Source organism: Harmonia axyridis, chromosome 2 (genome assembly GCF_914767665.1).
Source record: "Harmonia axyridis chromosome 2, icHarAxyr1.1, whole genome shotgun sequence".
NCBI classification, from domain to species: Eukaryota; Metazoa; Arthropoda; class Insecta; order Coleoptera; family Coccinellidae; genus Harmonia; species Harmonia axyridis.
The window spans coordinates 14,314,957-14,331,330 of NC_059502.1; the positions used below are offsets into that span (position 1 = coordinate 14,314,957).

General features: G+C 34.7%; 1 protein-coding gene across 1 annotated transcript; it reads right to left on the bottom strand.

Annotated features, from left to right (window-relative positions):
• Positions 1 to 489: 489 nt before the first annotated feature.
• LOC123673470 lies at positions 490 to 15,804 on the bottom strand. The gene is made up of 3 exons (XM_045607966.1): positions 15,439 to 15,804; positions 4,972 to 5,149; positions 490 to 4,646 (listed from the first exon to the last, which is right to left on the bottom strand). Exons 2-3 carry the CDS (start codon positions 5,146 to 5,148, stop codon positions 1,113 to 1,115), a joined length of 3,711 nt encoding a protein of 1,236 aa, XP_045463922.1. The 5' UTR covers position 5,149; positions 15,439 to 15,804; the 3' UTR covers positions 490 to 1,112.
• Between the last annotated feature and the right edge of the window lie 570 nt (positions 15,805 to 16,374).

Here is a 16,374-nt window from a genome sequence, read left to right on the forward strand (position 1 = left end):
AGATGTGAGACATCATATAATATTGCTTCCGAATCTACCAGAGGTGAATTTTTTTTTCTTTCGTGTTTATAGCACTAGTAATAGAGAAGAATGAGAACTATTCATTTCTGCCACTTTCCATCTTTCTCTTATAGCTTGAAAACAGTTGAACATATAAGGTTGCGATTTTCCCTTCACTAGACAACCAATTTGGGGCACCCTATACAAGTAATTGGTCAATTAAAAAAAAATTGTATCTACGCTTTATCACTTGTCACTACAGGCGTTATATTTCAGAAAAATTTTGCTGTGAAATGAGTTTTTTTGTATCATGTATTATTTTGTATTATCCCTACAGAGCAATGCATCGCGCATTCTAAAAATTAAGAGAATGGATTTTTTCCAAATGTTTTTTCAAAAATAATGAAATGAAATAATAAACACAATAAATAATCTAACTTTATTTTTGTCTCAAAATCCTAATGGTACAAAGCCTAGGATATATTCACAATTTAATTTCAATAAGATTAGATCAACTATGTACATCGGCAATAATAAATAAATAAATAATAAATTAAATAAATAGGATTCCAGTAAAATTATATCTATACGTACTTTTCATATAATTCGTAACAGAGGTTAAACCAACTTGTATTACAGACAACGATTTTCATTGCTTATTATAAAATCCCATTTATCCTGTCCTAAATTTTCATTACCCATTTTCAGTAAGAATCATCAAAAGATTAACATTCTCACTGAATATACCCAATTCTTCAGAAATATTCTGAAAATATAAACTTAACAGCACTTAAAGTCTAATAAAAGAAGTTAACCAAGAAATCACCTATTAACCAAGTTACATAATATTACATTTCTTCCCTTTAATGCATTATGAATTTGTATGAGAGAGCTGTTCAAAAAAAACAAGAAACAGATGAGGTAACTTATTCCATTAATAACCTAACATTCAATCAGATAACCATTATCTTTTTCGCTACGAAAATTATTAGGCATTATCAATATAGATGCGACTTCTTCAATTATCAGTCTTATACATTTTTTTCAACTCCAATATCATGTTGAAAATAAGTTACTACACAAAAATCAGGTGAATCGAAAAATTTATTCTCTTATTCTTGTCTTTCTTCTACTTTGGTGTTCGCATCTTCACTCCTAAATGTATATATCGGTCGAAATCCACCTTCGAGTTGTGGTTTGAAATTTTCAATATCAAACTCACTAGTAGTAGCTTGCGCCACAGTTGTCGTCTCAACGTCTTCAGTGCTTTTGTATTTTGTGTCACTTCTTCTTATCACCGACCATCCTTGTGACGGTGAGTCAACTTTAACACTAGCTTGAAACGGTGCTTGGAAATCTTGTTCCGTTCTAACATTCATATTATCGCTTGCGTTATCTTCAGTTCTATGGTTGGATAAGGATGGATTAGATTCGCTCTGATAATTTTGACCGACTTCTTTTTTAGCGGAGACATAGTGAATATTGGGAGATTCCGATGAAGGAACGAAAAATTCGTTTTGCACACTTGGTTCAGAAGGTTCAGTAGGCGTATACGCAACAGCTATAGGTTTTTCTGCGAAAATATTATTGTGGATCTTATGTCCTGTTACGATCCTTGACTCAAGGCCACCATCTAAGGTATTCCACTGATTGTTAGAAATAAAGGTTCCCTCATTTTCTGGGCGCGATATATCTTCTGAGCCAATTCTATTGTTTGTTGCATCTGGTACAGGATGTAGAACGGAAATATCCGGTCTTTCAAGAGGGTAAGGAAAATCGGACTTCATAGGAAAAACGGCTGGTCTCGACTGTGGTTTCAGAATCGGAGCATCATTTCTGTCGATTACTCCTATAATGGGATCTTCATCTTGTATGAACTCTTTGTTGATTTCCGATGGTGGTAAGGGAAGTTCTGCTCTTGTTCCTATCACCACACTCTCCCTCTTATTAGTATCTATTACATCCAATTTAATTGGTGGAGTATTCACAGGATACACAACGTATACTGGCTTTTCCGTCTTATTCGTTTCATGGAATAAACTATTAACTGGTTCCTGATACAATTCACTCTTCTCAGTTTGTTTAGCTTGCAACATCTGTAAAGTTTCCACAGCACCATCTTCCTTCTTCAAGTGCCCAATTACTTTTGGCGGTTCTAAAATTATCTTCGATACTGGTGGCTGTTTCCTAACATATTCTTCACCTTTTCTATCCTGAGCCACTGGCGTTCTTTGTTCCAAATGTTGAGATACTTGTGGTAATGGCGGAAGTTTTCTGTAATGGTGTAGACCTTTTGGGGGTAAAGGAGGTGGTTGAAGGTTTTCGTAGAATTCTAATGGGCGATTTGAGGGTCTTTCTAGCAAAGGTTCTCTATGTAACCTGTTATCGTAGAAATTAGAAGGTCCGCGATGTATTCCATGTGGATGATGCATACCTCCTGGGCCATGTGTATTCATATTAGGTCGAAATTGTGGAAGGATATTCGGCAACGTGTCTATTCTCTTGAAGGCGACATCTGGAAATGGACGAGGTGGCCTAGAATATTCCAACTTGCCACTGAAGAAATGTCCTGGTCTGGGATCCCATGGTGGTCTTGGAACTTCTATGCGACTTGGATGCTTACCTTCTTTCTCTTTGGGAGGTGTTAAATCACTGGGAAGCTGATGAAACATTGGTTTGGATGCCAACTTGAGAATCTCCCTATTCGACGTAGCTACCGGAGGATTTACTGTAGATAATGGCGGTTGAAGACTGACAAACGACACTTCTTTCTCATTGGGAAAAACAATTTTTGAACCTATTGAAGCTAATCCTGAGTCTTCATTATCCAGCTCCAGTTTCGCGTCCATCACTTTTCCAGGAATCTTCTTAACGTCTTCAACTGGAACTCCAATAGATAATGAAGCTTCTGAGTTAGTTTGCGTTTGAATTGTAACAACACTTCCACTGACTTCATGGTGAGGTTTCATTGATGGTTGTTGGAATATAACAGAGTCCGGGGAGTTGTTATATATTATATCATCTTTTTCGTATGATCCTTCTCCATACACAGGTTGGTAATAATTTGAATCGAAGTCATTTTGTGAATTGATGGTTGAAAAAGAACTTCCATCTGTTTTTTGATGGTGACCAACCACAAAGGATACTGTATCCTGATCTGGTGCAATGTGTATGCTACTAGAGCTGGGGGCGTATTGAGTGTGTACTGAAAAAGGTTTGGGAACAACTCTTTCGTTATTAAGCTGATCCCTCAAATTCTGAGTTGCAATAATAACAGGATGATAATTATTGGATTGTGGTACTTGTTGATTAGATGACCAGGAGGATATTTTAGGAGTTGTTACGTGATTATCACCAAGAGGTAGTGATGTAACTTTCGAAGAAAGAATGGATTCACTGAACGGTTCTACTTTCTTCGTAGTTGAAGGAATCATTGGCGAAAAAGAATCCATATAACTATGGGAATTATAAATTGTAGAAGGTTTTATTGGTTTTCTTGTGGTTGTAGTTGTTGAAGGTGGCGTGGTGGTAGTGGTGGTGGTAGTAGTTGTTGTAGTAGTAGTAGTGGACGTTGATGTTGAAGGTGATGTAGGCAAACGAGTACTTGATGAGGGAACTTCTGAACTCTTTGGATTATTGTAAAAGTAATCATCGTATTCTTCATAGAGATTATCCATTTCCATGTTTGAACCTGTTGCAACATTGGGAGTTTTCATGTTGGTTTGTGTTGTTGAGCTTGCCTCATTTCTGGATGGTTCGCTATCTCTGTTTTTATTTGATGGTAAATTCATGAAAAGTGATGGTAGTTTAGTTCTTTCTGTAGTGGAAACGGTTTCATCATATTCACCAAATAACTGATCAAACAAACTAATTACTTTTCTAGTTGTTGTTGGTGGGGGTGGTGTAGTAGTTGTAAGGAAGGAAACAGCAATTTTTGAAGTACTTTCCACATTATCCTTATTTTGATAATCATATTCATCCTTTATTTTCTCTGAACTACCATAATAGTCATCAGAAAAATCTTCACTGAAACTAGGATAACTGATAGGTTTTTGTGTTGACTTGACATAGACTGTAGTTGAAGGTGTACTTGCTGTCGTTGTTGTTGTTTCCTTATGTTCGAAAATGTTGTAAGAGTTAGATCCATAAGAATTAGATGGTTTGTACGTTGGATATTTACTTATGTGAGTCTTATGGTTATGATGCTTGTTCACATTTCCTTGTACTTTCGTGTTGGCATAACTGCTCGATATCAAAGGATAAACGTATTTATCAGGATTATATTTGATTGGAAGGTTAAGAAAGTCGTGAAAATTCGGTGAGAGTTGATTGATATCGCTGGGCCTGTGACTACCTATACTACCATCTTTCCGATCTATGTTTGCTTTGCTATAAATATTATCAGGCTGTTGCTCTTCTTCTTCATAATCGTAAAAGTCTTCTTCTACCGGAGATAAGGTTTTATTGGTAAAGTCTATATTTCCAGTCACTGGGTCCTTCTCCATGTAGAATGGTTTTCCCTTGTTGAAGATATTTTCTGGTAAATTATATCCTGGTATAACTAGAGGAGATGGATCTGGAATTTCTTCAGAGCCAGTTGTTTCTGTTGAAGAGCCGGAGTAATTCTCATTTTGAGAACGGTACATCTGAAAGAAATAGTTAATTAATGATTATAGAAATTATAGAAAGAGTTAATTAATAGTTATAGTCTGAGTGAACCAGAGTTTTCACTAACAAATAGGTATTTGATTTGATTGATGTAGAAACATTCATAAAAGTGGAAAAATCATATCGATCTTAAGTGATGTCAGATTTTTTTGCGTTACATGTATCATCCCTTGAGAGGGATCACCAGCACGTGGTTCACTCAGTCAAACTCTAATTTTGTCTCGAACTGAGCAGCCACGCGTAGGTGATCCCTCTCAATAGTAATTTTTTTTAAATCGATCAAATATTACACAAGTTACCCACCGAAGAATCTTCCTGTTGGAATGTGCCATCACTATCGATTGAGATGTTGAGAAGGTCCCGAGTGTTATTACTGTTATCCATATATCCTCCCATTAGTGCTGCTGCATTCACATGGAAATTGCTCGGAACTGATATCAGTATTTTAATAATGGTCAAGATTATGTATTTCAGCTCCATTCTGAAAATTAATTAGCCTATTATTATCCTTTACTGATGTAAGAATTAGAAAATGATTCTTCGCCAACCGGATAACTTATTTAATAATAATAATAAAAGATTCAATTCATTGAATTTCATAAGAAAATAAATACGAACTCAACGACCTAAATATTATTCATAATTGAAAAAAAAATATATCCAGCACATTTTTCTATTGGTACAAAATATTCCATTTTTTGAGTTGTCTCTTCCCAAACAAATCACTCTATAATTCCGTAAAGATGTCTGTAATTTTAGAACTTTGAGGCAACAACGATAAGCTTTGACCCACTGATGACGATTTCAAGGTGAAATCCAAAAAAGTCTGGGTGGCCGTAAACACGATAACTCTAGATCGGAAAAATCGAAAGTAGCTTCGGATATCGAATGTTAGTCAATTAACATAATCCGACTAGTGGTTACGAGAATATGGCCATTCAAAATTTTGTTCTTCTGATATTTTCAAAACCACAAATTCGACTTAAAATTTTACATTGTAAATATATCTAAAAATAATAAATTCGATCTTTAATATGTTATGTAGATCCTGTCACCTGAAGCAGACTCTTGAAAAAATGACACAACATTTATTCGATCTCGAAACCAACGAAGTTTAGGTTCTGTATGTAGATATTTCATAATTTCATGTTGATCGCAATCCAACAAAAGCATTGAAAATTCAACTAAAATATTGAAAAATAGAATATCTAATACATATTTCTGTAACAACAGATCCAACTTGGATGAAATTTAGTTTCTATAGGTCAAATTATCTCTCGATTTTTCATGCTGAATTTCAGAAGAATCGTATCATCACCACCCTAGATCAAATAACCGACAACAATGACATCATCATAATAAATCATATCGGATATATAAAATGCCTAATAGACTCATAAATGAGCGAACGCTCAAAAGCCTCTGGAGTCAAATCAGTGTTATTCTCGGATTTTTCCACCTCCGATTCACTAAATATCCCTTACAATTTGAATTTAGTGGTCAGACGTCTGCCTCCTTCATCTCTTCAGTGAAATCTAAACCTAAACACCGGATATTTTCGGAAAAATATAGAAAATCACAGATATTTGGTCAAAATATGATAGTGACTAGTTCATCCCAAATTTACAGGTGTACAGATGTACTTCACTGATCCGGACCTGCCGTAATGTTGACTAGCCTGTGCTCACCGTTATAGTCTTCTTGAAAGGTAGAGCTACCTACGAGTTTATCTTCCAACTACAGAGCCAGACTTATGTATATGTATACGAATATACCGTATGGAATACTCCAAATAGTGTTGCATTCAATTTCAACCTTCAGTAGAAATAGTTCTGAGATTTCCTTCTTTCTATAGGCAGTATTACATTTTTTTAATTCTCATAGGAACTGAACTGAACTTCAGAAGTCTGCAGGAACACAAATTAACTTTTTGCTGGGATTCTATCGACAGTTTAAGTTTTAATAGGGGTCATGACTACCAAACAGATGGTTCCTTCAGTAGAATGGGTATGCCAAGGATAATTCCTTCAAAATTTTCGGGTAGTAACATCTAGCGGAATTACAGTTTTGGTGCAAAAAAATTTCCAGTTACCAATAGCTTAAGTTCATCAACTAGTTAGTTTATACATTATGTCAAGAAAGTAACTGTAATTAATCATATGAGGTATAGTAAAAATAAATCCATTATTTCTGCATGAAAAACAATGCTTTAATTACCCTAGTTAGAATGATCCGATTAAGGTCAAATATGCGCCGTTTTGTTCGATAACTTCTTGTCATTTTGAAGGTATGCCTCTCTCATAGTAGTCCTCCTCCCCATTGGCAAAAAATTAAGACAGTAGATTTTCACAAGCCTCTGTTGAAGCGGATTTTTCACCAGCAGAATTGTTCACCATTGTCAGAAACAAATGGTAATCACTTGCTGCCAGGTCCGGACTGTAAGGTGGATGCATAAGAACCTCGCAACCAAGCTCCCGGAGCTTCTGGTGAGTCACTGTCTATGTGTGTGGCCTGGTGTTATTTTGATGGAACACAATTCTTCTCCTATTGGCCAAAGCTAGCCGCTTCTGGGCGATTGCTTCCTTTAGAAAGTCTAATTGTTGACAGTACAATTCCGAGTTAACAGTTGTGCCGTAGGGAAGCACCATAGTAGATCATTCTCTGCCAATCCCACCAAATACACAGGAAAACCTTCCTGGCTGTCAATCCTAGCTTGGCCACCGTTTCCACCGGCTCACCGCCTTTCGACCACGACCGTTTTCGCTTGACGTTGTCGTGAGTAATCCACTTTTCATCACCAGTCACCAACCGCTTCAAAAATGGGTCCATTCTGATGGAATTCGGTCCATGAGGTTTTTTGCTCGTGTGGTACCATACATCGAGCTTCTTCAGACCAACCTTATGCAAATGGTTCCAAACGGTTTTTTGTGCAATCTTCAGTTCTTGGGTAATCGAAGCAACGCTTATGTGACGGTCGGACTCGACAATATCCATTATTTTATCGGGATTTTCGACAATTGGCCTTCCAGTGCGTGGTACACCTTTGACATCGAAATTACCGGAAAGAAATCGACGAAAACAAAATTGAACATTTGAACATCTTTTGGGGCAACAATAGAATATTTTATATGGAGAAAACATTTTTTGCAGCTTAACTGAAATTGCTGGCTTCACTTTCAACCATTCAGTATGGCCACAAAAATTCTCACTTTTACTCTTAATAAAACAATAGGTGCTATGTATGTATCTCATGCGACCAATTCCTGCTACATTCCCGACATAGCTATATTTCGCCAAAAAAAAAAATTAATGCATAAATATTAGATTATTTTCAAGGATCGAAAATTTATGAACAGTGAACCGTTTCAACTACCGTATCGACACCTAATTATCCCAAATAACGATTAATATTCTACTGATCCAACTTCAAATACCATTTCAACCTAGTATTCAATCCATTAAATAGGTAGGTATTTGTGATAACGGAATCTAACAGTATTTTATGCAACGTTGTTAAGTATCGAAGATGATATTTAATGAATCTTTATAATAATACTCGAGCATTCTTGAATGAACTGTGTTATTATGCATATGGTCTTCAACATCCTCGAAGATCAGTAGCAATTATACATAGAATATAGTACAGTTAAGAGTTGCTACGATACATCAAGATATAATGAGAGTTTCTGATCAATTGGCTACACTAATCGATTTTGAAGACTACCTATTTTAGTTTTTATATTCTGTTTATCTTTGTTTGCGTCCAATTTCATTCAATACCTAATTCTATTCAGAAGCTCATAGCTTGCACAAATTAGTATAACTGTTTGTCTATGTAGGTACAACATTTTAGTTGTTTACCTATCAACGATGAATTGAAAAGAAATAAGGAGAAATTTGTAGTTAATATTAGTAAGCCTTTGGTATTTTTTCAATTCATTTTCGATGAGCTTAACTCTATCTTTGTTTCAGGAGGCAATACACACAGCATCTCAACGAGGTGGGGTCTGTTGGTTCAAAAATATTCGCTATTTCTTTTCAAGTATTCTTCTTAAACTTTCTGTGGTTCTGAAGATGTTGTCAGCTTGAAATTTCGCATGAAGCTTAGTAATATTATTTCATATCAAGACTCTAATTCTCAACAGTGTCGTTTTTGTGTTAACAGAAAGATAAGGTATTTTTTTGTATTCTTCTTTAATTTTTTATGATTCTGGTAATACGATCACCACATAATTTTGCATGAAGCTTCAAATCGTTATTTCACATCTTCTTCTTCTGGTACCATGCCCCTTTAACGATGGTCATCATGTTGGCTATCATGTTGACAACTATTGCTTTATTGACAGCTGCTCGAAAAAGTTGTACTGTAGATTTCCCGTACCACTGCCTCAAATTCTTCAACCACGATTTTCTTCTTCTTCCTGGACCACGCCTGTCCAGGATTGTTTTCAAATCTAAATGCAACAAAACGGAAACCCGAATCAGGTTGAACATTAGAATGGCTGAACATGACGTGATTGCCATGAAAGTCTGATTTTTCTTCAAATTTTTATTCTGCGAATACTACGTGTTGCCTCGATTCAGAATCCTCGAAAATCCCTAATTGAATTAACAAACAGTTTTCGGAAGTCAAAATGTTTATTTACGAAATGAGATTCATTGAAAACTATATCTCAAATACACCTGAACTTCCTCCGAATAACCTCAGGCAATACAGCTAACCGAAAATGGCCTTCACCTCGATATACTGGCCCAGACTCCCAATGAAGATTGACTCACCAAAATATACCACAACGATTCTCATAAAGAAGAAAGAGTCGAGAAAAATGAATAGGTAGGTACCTCAACAAATAATCCTTTAAGGAAAGTGACCCAAATATTGGATTTTCGTTAAGACAAAAGTATTACGAATTGTAGGTGTCATACATAACGGATTCTCTTGGTATGCATTCATATGATCTTACCACGCATACCTATAATAATATGATCAGAAAGAGCACTGTTTGATCGCCCGTCTTTGTGATAATGAACCTGATCGCCTGACCTTGGAATCTTGACCCACTTCAACTCGAGCTTACAGCTCGTTCTTGATCTTGCTCTCGTATGGAATGTCGAAACGAGGAAGTCGTGTTTAACAATGATCGTTCTTTTCGTGTTCTCGTGAAATTGAAATTGATGAATCCAGTACTCTCTTCGGATGACTAAATTTGTAGGTCAACCGTCATTATCATAAGACACCCAAATGACAAGTAGGTATACACGGTTTTTCTTCATTAAAGGATCTGATGGGTTCAATTGAGTTCAGAAATAATCTAAACTTTCTCGGGATTACGAATTCAGTGGTTTGGTTGAAAATGACACCGAATTTACTTGTTGGATTATGGTAATCCGCATGTTTTATGCATCGAATGGAATTCCTGTGATTTTTTGGCTTGTTGGAATTATGCAAAAATTTAGAAAACTGTGTTTGTGTAGTTAGTGTGAAGATTGATGTGGTAGAGATTCATAAATTTGAAATTCTCTGAATAAATTAAATTCATTCTACAATTTGAAGAACAAACCATTAAGGAGCGAATTATCACAATCATAAAAAAGATACCTACTCAACTGTTAAGATAATAAAGGCAAATTACCATTTCTCACGAGTAACTACTAATATACATTGTATCACATTGAAAAGAAAACAGAGCTCTTTCGGGTAGAAAACACTAAGAAAATAGTCATTTACGTAACAAGTCCGGAAAATAGGGTTTTTTTGGACGAATAGACAAAATTCCAGGACGAGCGTAAGCGAGTCCTGGAAGTCTGTGAGTCCAAAAAAAACAATTTTGGGCGTGTTGCGTACAATATTTTTTCGTGAACCATGTAAAATAACAATATCGCTGCTGCTTTCCATATTTCATTGCGATTGCGATCAAAAAACATGCTAATTTTTTAAAACTAATTTCATATGAACTGTCAGCCGTTATCTCGGTTGCTATGGATTCTATGATTCTTTTCCGGCCTAGTCCGGGCAGTACGTACTTTCCGGACTAGGCCGGGAAATGCTACTTTCTCAGAGAAAAGGCGTCCGGGAAGTGAGCACTTTCCGGACGGTTGCCGAAAAATAATATTTCCTTCTTTCCAACAAGAGTTTTCGACACCATATGGTGTACCCACAGAATTGATGTAAGAGTTGAAATTGTGAGCCTTTTTTCGAAAAATTACGAGAATGATAACAAGACTGCTCACTTATTCAGTGAAGGGCATCACGAGAAATGCTTGTTAACAAAAAATACAGAAATTTCAAGCAACTGGTACAGTGGCAAATAAAAAACGAGATCCCGAAAGCGAGTTATTGAAGTTAAGGATTTTTCAATAAGAGGTTTCATTTTAATGTTAAAAAAACGAGTATATTTTGAGAGAAATCAAAGGATGTTTATTTCATTGTGAAGAGGAAGGTATGACATTTTCTATGACCAATTCGCACATTTTCGACTATATGTCCTTGATAATTTCACGAATTCCATTGAATTTACGATTGGTGTGTAAAGGTGTGAATAATATAACAGAAAGAGAATATATAGAGAACAAATAAGTATATCTCCTCATTCTCGTATGTTTTGATGAAATACCAATAGTTTTCAAAATTGATTTGGTTTAATTTCCAAGTCGTTAATGACATTGGTTCTAAAATCTGAAAGTGACCAATTACTCTTTTGGAGCAATGTAATTATATATAGAAATGATGAGGATATTATAAGTCAAAAAGTGCAGTTGAAAATCTACTAAACATTGAATAAGGACCTAATATTCCATCAATTAGTAACCTCATTAAAATATTTAAGATTCAGTGAAATTGCAGTCGGAATTTCATTAATGCAGGATACCTATATTTTTATTTATAATGATGATTTTATTAAATGTCCAACGAAGAAAGGAAAAGTTGATCTTAAATTATGATTGGTATAATTGAGTTCGATGACTGAGTACCTACTTACTTGGTATTTATTTCAGAGAGAAATTTATGATTACCCTAATTTTTTTTCAACCAGTTAATTTATTTGAATATTCGTTTTTGATGTTAGCAACCATCATCAGAAAACTCTCATATTACTAAAATTAATTGAATTACTGTTGAGCACCTTTTTGTCAACTATTTTCTTATAATATGTTCTTTCGGATGTTACTTGGCCAACTTGGAAGTTGGCTCCCTTATTTTTTAAACAGATGCAAAAAACCATTTCACGCAGATCTGGATGCATTGGTGCAATTTGACACATACCTACCTAGCGTGTCAAACCAATGGAATCAACCTAATTTAAAATGCCGTGAATATGTATAGACAGCGGCGTCTGCCAGCGATTCTATTTTCTGAGAATTTTTATTGGCAGCTGTTATATGATTGTCCTCTATAAGATTTTGTACAAGTTTCAAATGATGATCTGCATCCAGTTGTAGATATGGTTTTAAGAAGTGTGCACTCAGATGCCTCGTAATTAGAATCAAATATTGTTCATTAGTTTCTTACTTTTATGGTAAATGCTGAAATGGCAGATGTTCTATGGGAATGATTTATTAGTTTGAACTTTTTCGTGGTTGTCACTATATTTTTCGCAGATGTTTTCCAATTTGATATTATTTTTTTTCTGGTAAAGTTTGCAACCTTTGGAGCTTTGAATCCCTATCGGAACGAGCTGACTTGAAAATTAAGCCTAATTACAGAAAGATCAATCATATTCTTCAAAAGAAATTCTGGGATCATCATTCAATAAAGGTTTTATATTAGATTCTTTATATTCTTCGCCGTTTTTATTCTTTATACTAAAAGCATAGTCAATTCTAATATTTCTACAAGCTTTTCTGGAGTTTTTGCTCGATCTAATGAGTAGTTTATCTTCAGAAGATATTCCGAAAACTGATTCCACATAGACGTTCTTGTTTTCGTAGTAGGTACCTAAGTATTAAGAGGCACCAATTTTGTAATTTCATTCTGAATTTTTTCGAGAAAATTTTTACTTGTTTATTCCTTTTTTGGTGACCCCTTTTTCGAATGAATGAACGACAAATACGTTAATGGTGCAATCCTCAATTGACTATTTCACAAATGTTTATTACCTAAGCTGTTTTGATTTTGAGAAGTGTCAAAAAATTTTATCGTTAAAAACCAATTTGATTGGTTTTGCCGGCGCACATGAAATGAACAACGCTATGGGAAATTTCTCACTAAAAATTATAGGGAAGAAATTGCCAACAAAATTTTATACCAATCGGAAATTTTGCTGCCAAAATTTTGTCTTTTATGATAATGGGAGATGCGAAAATTGTATCGAAATAGAAATTATTATCAATATGATTTTCTGAGTGAATTTTTCGTTCCTAATCAAGTGTGATGCTTGGAATATTATTCCCTGAAAACTCGTATAGCATCAAAACAGAACTGACCAAGTTACCATAGAAGCGTTGCCGATTTTTGTCGATCTAGGACATAACAGAATACCATGAAATCTGTGCCAATTGCCGTACTATCCGAATAGGATTAACAAATTCAGTTTTACCGGTTGGGCGCTAAATGGGTCGAAAAAGTCACGTTTTAAATCAACCGGCTTTTTTAATCGAACAATTTTCGTTCCAACAATTAAAGCAGGAAGTGCATTAGTTATTACAAAGTTTTTTCAATATATAAGTTTTATTATTATGCTACTCATTATTGGACACGATGTAAAAAAAAATAAAAAATAGTGATTTATTTTGATTTTTCTTTGGAAGTTTTTTGTTTTTTTGCAGGCTTATCTACAAGATCGAGGAATATATACTTATTATTTTGATTATAGAAATAGGTTATTTTTTATTTTGTTGAATACAATTTGTCACTTAGATTATTGATGTGCTATTTTTTATATAAGGAAGAGTGGAAGATCGGCTTTGGCCGAACTCTATTCCTTTTGGCTAACCTAACATAATGTAGGAGATGTAGATGTAGGCTTAATATCTACAAGATCGAGAAATATATACTTATTATTTTGATTATAGAAATAGGTTATTTTTGTATTTTGTTAATTACAATTTGTCACTTAGATTATTGATGTGCTATTTTTTGTATATAAGGAAGAATGGAAGATCGGCTTTGGCCGAACTCTATTCCTTTTGGCTAACCTAACATAATGTAGGATGTAGTCAATAAACATTATTATTATTATTAAAATGCTGTTTTTTATGGGGAAAAATTTGGCTCTAATGAAGAAGAGATCAAGTCGAGATTGAAGCCTATTTCGAAAGCAACGACAGATATTGAATGGTTAGAGGAGGGTTGGAGTACCTTCATGTATCACCCTTGAAGGTGCTATGTTGAGGAATGAGATTTTTAAGCAAAAAATTGTTTTTACTGGTTGAGCCCTGAATAATGTCTATCATATCGACTCTCCTTGTTCCTGTGAGACCTCACAGAAGCTAGATATTGCGGTAGTTAAAAGAACCAGTCGTATTCGGTGTAGGCTTTGTTACTGTATCCCTTCGCCCCTTCCTTAGACTATATAAGTAAGTCTAAGGCCCCTTCAGGTTCAGCGCCATTTATTTTTCAATCTTTGGATTACTTTAGATTGAAATAACAAATATTGTGGAAATCAAAAATATATTTAAGAGCTTGTATTCGTATCACTCAAGATTCTTTGTGATAAAAGTTTTCATAGAAAAAACTATAAATGTTAATGCGTTAGGTCACTATTCGTTCCAAATGCGGAATTTTGTTTTAACACTTGATATTTCCAAAACTAGCAGCTTCTATTTAATATTAAGCCACCATTGATGACTTTTAATTAGTTAATGTATGTCTATAGTTGCCTAATTATTCTTACTTTTTAAATTCATGGATTCTAGAGTTTGAATGATCAATACCTATGGTATAAAAAAGCAATTGTGCTTTCTAGACTTAGGTATACAAAGAAATTAAACGATAACAGCTCGAAAATAGATTAATATCCTAAAATATCAGCACAGGAAAACTATATCTATCTTCATAGTACTTCATCATGAATTGTTTTTTACATATTCTGCTTGAATTAATTATGATTTTAATGACGCAGTCCACAAGAAAATTTGCACAAAGCTTAAAACTGTTATGCTAAATCTAAATGCATCGAATCCATACTAAATCGAAATTATCTTGAAATTATCTGCAAAACAAAATTTCCAACGGCCGTATTTTCGGAAGTGATAGAGGGATTTTGCCTATCAACGCAATAGAATGTTTATTTCAGATCTGCTCTGAAATAGTGTCGCATAACAAAAAAAATCATAAAACATAAATATTCACATAGTTAATATTGCTCTAAGATTATTTAAAATTTGTTGGTCTTGTGCTTGAATTTTCATAGCTATTTATTTTTTTTTAATTTCTGAGTAATCTATCGAATATTTTTATACACATGTATGATGGACTTTTTTCAGATCATTTTGTGTATTGTATATTTGTGTTATTCACTGAAAATTCATTTTTATTTTTATGTAAGAATAAGAAACATTCATGGATGTATAAACCATAGCTTGTTAGTAAAACCGCGGCATTCGAGAACCGGACCTACCCTGATTTTTCAAAATATAGTTCCTAGGTTTTTCCGTTCAAGAGTTTACGAACTAGCCGGACGCACAGAATTGAATTTGACCACGAAATCGTAATCAATATGTATCGTTTGACACCATTTCATACTCAAAATTCGAAAAATACAAATAAAACGCTCTGTTAAGAAACCGGCGCTCATAAATTCATTTAAAATTAAAAAAGTAGGTACTCACTTTGAATTGTTGAATTTCCTTTTCGTAAATCAGCACACAAACTTCATATCATTTTCAAAAAACCTAAAAAGCCTAAAGTTTTCACGACATTCGCCGATCAGATAATCCCAAGTCCGAATCAGAGACGTCGAAAGCACACCATTCACAGAAGGAAAACCGACACACTTTGATCCTGCTGAATATTCAGGCAAATCGAAGATACAGTGAGCGAGCAAGCAGGCTATGCGAAGAAATGAGCCCACCAATGAGGAAGTGTCAACTAACGTTCACTAAACGCCCAAAAGAACCTCACCGAGAACGAAAACTATCTGAACGACCGTCTTTTTACCTGTTGACCACCTCACGGTACTTTCGTAACATGCGGTATCCTCATTGACGTTCGTGATCGGTCAGGACGAAGGAGTCGAAGAAAGTGCATTTCGCAATTCTGCAGGAATTGATGATGACGACGTCGTCATGGGGTTTTACGAATGATAATTGCGTGTGTATATCATTTTGGATTTCAGGTCGATGAAAAAGACGCGGATGCTGGATGTATCACCTTTAATGATTAGCCCCTTATATAACCTGATGTTATAGAAATGTTGGTAGGATGAAGAAAAAATCAGGAAAGCATCGATGAGCACTGTTTCATTTGTGCGTCAATTGCACCTCTGGTGACAACAGTACTGTTTTGTTTTCACATCCTTATTGATTCAACATGTTGAAGTTCCAACTGTTGATCAACAATTTCTTCTGACAGTAATTGAAATTTTAATAATTTTATTAGGTGTACAACTTTGCTTCCACCGTTTTGCAATAAATGACTGTAACGGCAAGTGGTAGTCGAAATAAATAGATCCTAGATGTTATATAATAAGCTTAGGTATTTGTGAACATAACGCCATCGAAATATTAGTCGATTTGTGTCTGCATCCTCAAGTTATTCTCGATTAA

Bases quoted from the DNA above. Each gene is read 5' to 3' on its own strand.
- LOC123673470 (XM_045607966.1), bottom strand. From the start codon at position 5,148: ATGGAGCTGAAATACATAATCTTGACCATTATTAAAATACTGATATCA. The intron at 4,647-4,971 runs GTGGGTAACTTG...TATTTCTTTCAG, and splicing joins TCCAACAGGAAGATTCTTCG to ATGTACCGTTCTCAAAATGA.